Source organism: Grammomys surdaster, unplaced genomic scaffold, assembly GCF_004785775.1.
Source record: "Grammomys surdaster isolate TR1022 unplaced genomic scaffold, NIH_TR_1.0 350, whole genome shotgun sequence".
Lineage (NCBI taxonomy): Eukaryota > Metazoa > Chordata > Mammalia > Rodentia > Muridae > Grammomys > Grammomys surdaster.
Window position 1 is genome coordinate 524,863 of NW_021604769.1, and position 7,510 is coordinate 532,372.

At 33.2% G+C, this 7,510-nt stretch overlaps 2 protein-coding genes across 2 annotated transcripts in view; both read left to right on the forward strand.

Annotated features, from left to right (window-relative positions):
- Nucleotides 1-6: 6 nt before the first annotated feature.
- LOC114631011 (olfactory receptor 5M11-like) lies at nt 7-414 on the forward strand (the record flags this gene model as incomplete). The annotated part of the gene is made up of 1 exon (XM_028779321.1): nt 7-414. A coding segment is annotated over one exon (408 nt), but the record flags the coding sequence as incomplete, so codon positions are not given.
- A 2,997-nt stretch (nt 415-3,411) lies between these two features.
- LOC114631043 (olfactory receptor 1030) overlaps nt 3,412-7,510 on the forward strand; it is a 6,315-nt gene continuing 2,216 nt past the window's right edge. The window contains exon 1 of the mRNA XM_028779348.1: nt 3,412-3,433. The gene's annotated coding sequence lies outside the window, so the exon portion shown is untranslated. The remainder of the gene's footprint in view (nt 3,434-7,510) is intronic.

The window sequence follows — 7,510 nt, forward strand, 5'->3', positions numbered from 1 at the left end:
TCTTGCTCTGATACTTACATTAAAGAACATGCCATGTTAATATCAGCTGGTTTTAACCTTTCCAACTCGCTCACAATCATCCTGGTGTCCTATGCTTTCATTATTGCTGCCATCTTAAGGATCAAATCAGCTGAAGGAAGGTGCAAGGCATTCTCTACCTGTGGTTCCCACATGATGGCTGTCACATTGTTTTATGGGACTCTCTTCTGCATGTATGTGAGACCACCCACTGACAAGACTGTAGAGGAATCCAAAATAATAGCTGTCTTCTACACCTTTGTGAGTCCACTGCTGAATCCATTGATCTACAGTCTGAGGAATAAAGATGTAAAGCAGGCCTTGAAAACAATACTCAGGCACAAAGTTATCAAGACAGAGTTGATGCCTCTTCCTTTCAATAAACTGCAACAATAGTATCCTAACAAATATATTTGTGTTTTGGTAAGTTTTTCATATTCTCTGTGGCCATATATTTTATATCCTAATTAGATGTTCTATGTGTTGAAATAAATCATTTGGGTAATTTTTGTCCTATTTTGTAGCCTGCAATTCATGGACCAATAATAGTTAATATTCACAGTCAGTTTAATTAGATTGAAAACCACCTAGGAGATATATCTCTTTCTCTCGTTGTATAGATAGATCTAGAGGTTAACCTGAGGAAGAATATACTTGTTGAAAGTACATCGAACCATTTCCTTATGTTGGTATGAACTGAATGAAAATTAACAGAGAGGAAGGCACATAAACAGTCATTCAACTCATGCTTCCTCATTGTGAACACATTGTGACTAATGCACCTCAATCCTGCCTGTATATCTTCCTACCATGGTGACTTATCTGTTTTTAGATAGTCTTCTTCTATTACATTGTTCCTGTGAGGTGTTTTCTCATAGCAAAGAGCACAGCAGTTTATGCAAAGTAGTAGCATAGATATCACTGCATTACATATTAAAACAGTGAATCACATTCCACCTTAGATTATGGGTTCAAATCCATATTGTAGACAGGTTCCTAGATTAGCCAGCATATTGTATTTGAAAAAGGGCTATTCAACGTAAATACTTCTGATTGCTGTGCTTTCTGCCTGTATTCCTACTGTGAACTTGTTGTTTAAAAGAATTAACAGGATATAGTGGTTCTCCGATAAACACCTTTCAGTGAGAGAACTATCAGCCTTTTTGCTGCAGATTTTTAAAGAAACAATGATGAATCTGTACTCCTCCACCTACTTACTAGTTAAAATGAGGAAATGAATCAGGAAAATGATTTTCGTTTCTCACTGATGTGCTTCTGTAGAGGAGGCATGCAAGTAGCCCTAAACTGATAGATTAGACTTTGTATATGTAAGACTGTGGATCCAGGATTCTGTGTTTTGTAAGCCTATATTTAAGATTCAAGGTTGGGAGATCACTTTTGATTTCATCTTCATCTGTCAGTTTAGAAGATGTTGGCCTGAGAGTAAGGACTAAAATCAGAAAGAAGGAGACAAAAAAAAATGAGTAGGCAGTAAGCCATAACAGACAGCTATGTTATTGCATTGACTGGTCCTTTTCTTACTAACTCCTTTTAGAATAGTAACGTTTGTTTTATTCTTCATTAGACATGGCAGTGAGGATTTTTTTGTAAACAAATAAAGCAATTTCTTTGGCAGCACAGATCAGTATATGTTTTGTTATTGTTCATCTAGAACCACCTTGGCTACTTAATTTTATAATTTGCATAGCCCCATCTAAATGTCAAAGAAAACAGAATTTCTTATAAATATTTCATAAAATTCTCCAGTACTCAAGATAAGATTATACATGCATATCAGTGTTTAAACATAACTCAGGACTATAAGTTCATGTTATGTCTTATGTCATATTGCTTAGTCCATATCTGTTGCAAGAATATATTTTAGGTACATGTAAATGTAAGTTTCTGCTTTATTTTTAAGATTAGTCTATCTTGGTGATTCTAGTATGTTTATTTATTTTATAGATTCTTTAATATTTTCATATGTAACATGTAAGTAAAACTATTTAATTCCCTTCCATTTCATTCATTTCTTATTCCTTCCTTGTTGAATGTCCTTATCCTGGAAGGACAACTTTGTGAAGAGGTAGATGAATGTCTTTCCTTGTGCCCTACTAGTGAGGATACTTATTTCATATATGACTAGTGTATAGAGTTGGCTACACTTTTGTAATTTTCATTGTTTATTTTAGTTTTTGTTTTTGTTTTGTTTTTCGGTACAGGGTTTCTCTGTGTCGCCCTGGCTGTCCTGGAACTCACTCTGAAGACCAGGCTGGCCTCAAACTCAGAAATCTGCCTGCCTTTGCCTCCCAAGTGCTGAGATTAAAAGCGTTCACCACCCCTCCTGGCTCATTCTTTATGTTTATTGTGCACAATACATTACATTAATAAGTACATTGTAATATAAGTATTTGTTGTATGTTGAAGATACTTTACATCTCTCCTACACTTTACCATATGTCATTCTTTCCTCTGTCCATTAAATTGCATTTAGACTCCAAAAAATATTATTCGTTAATGTAATGTAAGTATGAGTTTTTAATACACACACAGTTGCATGGTCTCTCACACACACGTACACACACATACATATATGCACACACACATACATACATATGTATACACACACATACACACACACACATGACTTTATCTATTGTTTCTTTATCTATTGTTTATCTATTTGTTTACAACTCATCCTTCATCAGTTTAGGAATTTGGAACCAAATTTATACATCTATGATTATTCTCACTTTTTTTTAGTTTATGAAGATTTGTTGATATAATTTGTTTTCTTGACAGAAAATCAAATCTGAATGTATTATTTATTAATAGACTTGGTGTCTTGAAATTTTGCTGAAAAAATATGTTTAGGAGATACCTATACTGTAAAAATTTGCTTTCTAATGATTTTATTATGTTTAATTATATGATATTACTGGTCTAATAAATCATTAAGACAATGACATTAATAGTTTTGTAATGTGACTACTTAGTTTTTTTCATAATTGTGAGAATATTTACAGTACAAAATTCCAGCTTTGAAAGAATCACAAAAAAAAAAGCAAAGTCCAGGAATTATGTCAAAACATTAAACCATTACTAGTTGTTGAAACTATTTTCTTGTAGCAAGCAGTGATTCATAACAAAAAAATCCTCTGAGAATCAATTTTTAAACACATGAAATATGGAGCTCATGATGACTACAAGGTGATGCAATTCCACTGCTCAAATCCCACGGTTCTATTGAACACACGTCTAAGCCAATTACTATGTTTCTTTAATTATTTCTTTGGGTTGTGTTAGAAACTATTTTGGGAATAAACTCTCCAAGTTACAAATAGGCCTTAAATCATTTTAAGTAGTTCCTTGGTTGGACTTCTACTGTTTCTTTTAGAAATTTTCCTGAATTCAGGTAGGAATGAATACTATGATCTTTGTATTTCTAATTTTTCTTTTTGCTTCAGTTTGAATAGTCATCATGAGGAATCAAGTGTCAACAAAACTGATTGAATAGTAGTCTAGGGTCTTATCTTGCTGAAGTAAGTGAGTATGTGTGTGTTACTTAGATTGGTAACTGAAAAATATTAACATTTAATTGAAATTATTTGTTTATAATAATCATCCTTGTTGCCAAATTGCATTTAAATAATTAGTTCAAAGATTAATGGCCACAGGGAAGAAGTATATTGTTCATCACATTGATAATATCAAAATATATTTTAGGGAAAGTCTTTAGTACACACAAAACACTTTCATCAAAAATTAATAGGGAAGAAGCCCATAAATTGGAAAAAGAGGAAGGATGGATATATGGGAGCGTTTAAAGGGAGGTAAGGGAATGAAAAAATGAAATAATTATATTGCAGTCTTAAGAATAAAATAATTCATAAAAATCAAAGAAAAATACATTATTTTGAAATTTATTCTTTCTTGCAAAATTTAAGAAATTTACCTTCAGATTATTGAAGAGAGAAAATTGGGATCAATGTTAATGTATCTAATAGGTGTGTTAGAAAGTATGAGTTCAGAATTGGTAGATTAAATATTTAAAGATAGGTGTTGTAGAAAATGGAGATACTTTGGAAACTGTTCAATATCTGGCACTGAATGGGTGATAACTCCAAATATTATGGAAAGAATGTGATTCTGTCATGGAAAATATTATGATTTGAGTGAATTCTTAAAAAACTGTCACTAACAACATAGAAGATTATATGAATCTCCATTGTCTAGTGTGACCTAGAAGTCAGGATCATTCATTGTAAAGAGGTAACATATTGTGTCCTCTTATTTGATAAGCATGGCAGTGAAAAACTAAGAGTGATTGGATGTGCTGGAATCCATGATGATAAAGCATACAAGAACAGTGTGTACTCCCAGGAAGTTATTTATAGGTGCCATAACTAATAACTTCTTTTCTCACTGAGGCCAGACAAGGCAGTCCTTTACTGTACATGTGTCAGGGGCCTCAAATCAGCTGGTGTATGCTGCCTGGTTGGGGCTCAATGTCTGAGGATTTCAGAGGTCCAGGTCAGTTGAGACTGTTGGCCTTCCTATGGTGTCATCTTCCTCCTCAGCTTCTTCCAGCCTTTCTCTAATTTAACCACAGGAGTCTCCAGCTTATACCCGTTGGTTGGGTGTAAGTATCTGCATCAGACTCTTTCAGATGCTTTTTGGGCCTCTTGGAGGACAACCATGCTAGGCTCCTGTTATCTGATTTATTTATATTTTTATTTTTTCAATCTAGATAGAAGTTGATATTATAGAGCCAGTAAAATTTTGTGATGGGCTATATTTTTATTTGATTTCATAAAGAATATACAGGTTAAAAAAGCCTTATCAGTATTTATGTTTACTCATAGTTAATAAATTTCATGTAGATCAACAAAGTCATAAGGAAAGGGCTATTTATTAGGATGTCTGCTGTCTACTGTTTTCTATCATGATGTCTTTGTGATATTTCTCATATACATTGAATAACTTCCATTTCAATTGAAAGTTTCCCATGGAATGTCTCTGTATGAAATCTTGAAATTTCTTGGGTGTTCTTCTATTCTTGTCCTACTAGAAAATTATTAAAAATGCCTCAAACCCCAGGTCATCCCTATTATTTCTCAATGTCTATCCTTATTTTCAAACACAAATTTCTACTTAGATCAAATTCATATTGCTGAATCATGACATTTAACTATAATTTTCTTCACCTTTATTATATGACATTAACCACCCCTTTTCTAAGCAAAAACCATTATTGGTTATCTTGTTTTGTTTTGTTTTTCTTCTCCAGTACACATGGTGTTCTAGTACACAGTCACCTGTGTATTAGGTTATTTTAATTAAGCATGCAGCATCCTGAGAGTGCTATTAACATAATTTGTACTTGTGTTTGATCAGCTATCATGAACAGCTTATGTATTTTAAATACACAGCTGGTGAGTTTGGCCCTATATACAACTACTGTTCCATAGTAGATCAAGTCTGCAGATTTCTATTTTGTGCCTTGATTGAGGACAGATTGAAATATATAATTAATTTCTAACAATATTTTTGTAGACTTTGCTGAAAAATAATGGATTCTGATAATTAAAACTCTAGCCTCGTAGTATATTAAAACTTGGGACACACATTAGCATAAAGTAAGGATTCCACCTCATAGTGAGAGTAACTGTTTACACAGAAACTATTTTTTGGGGGGGGGTAGGTGAAGGTGTGAAATGGAATATTCAGCTTACACTTTCAGAACATAGTCCATCAATGGAGGAACGTAGTACATGAGTTCAAACAAGAAGAGACCTTGGAGACAAGAACTGATGCAGAGGCCATGGATGTGTTACTACTTATGGCTTGCTTTGCCTACTTTCTTATAGAATGCAGAACTACCATCACAGGAATGGAACCACGCACCATACGATGAGCTGCCCCTATTGATCACCAATTGAGAGTATGCCTTACAGCTGCATCTCATGGAGGCTCTTCCTTAACCGAGGTGCCTTCTTTTGATGACTTTCACTTGTGTCAAGTTGACACACAAACCAAGCCAATAATAGAAACATATCTTTGGTTTACATTTTTCCATCTTAAAATATATGCACTAGTTAACTTTCATTTTGTCTTTAAACTAACCTTCCAAATTCCTTTGTTTTAAACCTTTGGAATGGAAAACAAATGAAAAGCAATGACAGGAGAGTTTAGGCAACAGTTACTTGATCTCTATCCAGTTATAAATTGTAATACTTAATTGATTTCAAACAGATTTTTAAAATTTATTTTCTTTTTTTCTTATTTCTTACTTTTATTTTTTAAATTAATTTTTATATTTTTTATTGGGTATTTTATTTATTTACATTTCAGATGTCATCCTCTTTTTGTAATCTACCACCCCAGCAAGAAACACCCTATCTTATACCACCTCCTCCTTTTTGCTTTTATACCATTTAAATTACGTACAAATATTAAGGACAGTTCTAGGTTGAGGAACTAGCAATACAATAGATGCAAATAGTCAAGTAACAAGCAAGACAATAAACACAAATAGTCACAGAAAAGCAAGGCAATAAACAAAGTTCTAAGTATACTTCCATGATCACTGTTTCTAAGGGCTTATCAGGATGATCAAAATATCTGAGCCTACTGCCTTGTCCTAGCCCAAAGTCATTTTCATACCTGAAGCCTCCTTCTTTTGTTCTAGACTAAGATTGAGATTTCTGGCTGAAATTACTTCTTTGTTCTAGCCTAATGTCAGATTCCTGTCTGAAGCCCACTCCCTTGTCCTTGGCCAATGTCAGATTCACGCCAAGCAGCCCCAAAAAGCTCTCTGCCTCTCCCCCTTTTTTACTTCATGACCAAGACTGAGCCTGTCTTCAGTTGACTCTTATTCCCCCACCTTGTTTACTGATTAATTGAATTAATAACTGATAGTCAATTGAAGTTACTCTTCTATACTACCAATTTTGAAAACTTCCAAAAGGCTAAATATAGCACCAAAATCTATAATTAAAATATATTACAGAGGTTCCAAACCAGCAATTTGTTGTTGTATTTGTCCATTAGAGATGATACTAATGATGCTATCTGAAATATAATTTGTTAATTACAAAAGCATATTCTACCCTCTGCATAAAAGAATTATATCTCCTTTCATTAACTTTTGCTTTATTATAACAAAGACAGTAGAACTTTTACTACATGCAGTTAGAGAGATTTAATTCAAATTTCTGTTCTACTACCAGAACGGAATTGCCAAATTTTGTCATGTGTTGTGAAACATCTGATTTGGAGGGAACTAATGAAAAGTAATTTGATAAGAAAATGAAACCTCAACCTAGTTATTAGTGTTTAAATTTTTCTTTCTGTTTGTAATACTGACTGCTGTATGAATATCCTTTACTTAGTAACTTATATAGATCTTGTTATCCCCAGTTTTTAACTTTATCCTTTTGTATGTCTAAGAGATGCTATATTATGAAACATTAAGGTTATAGTAGTAAAA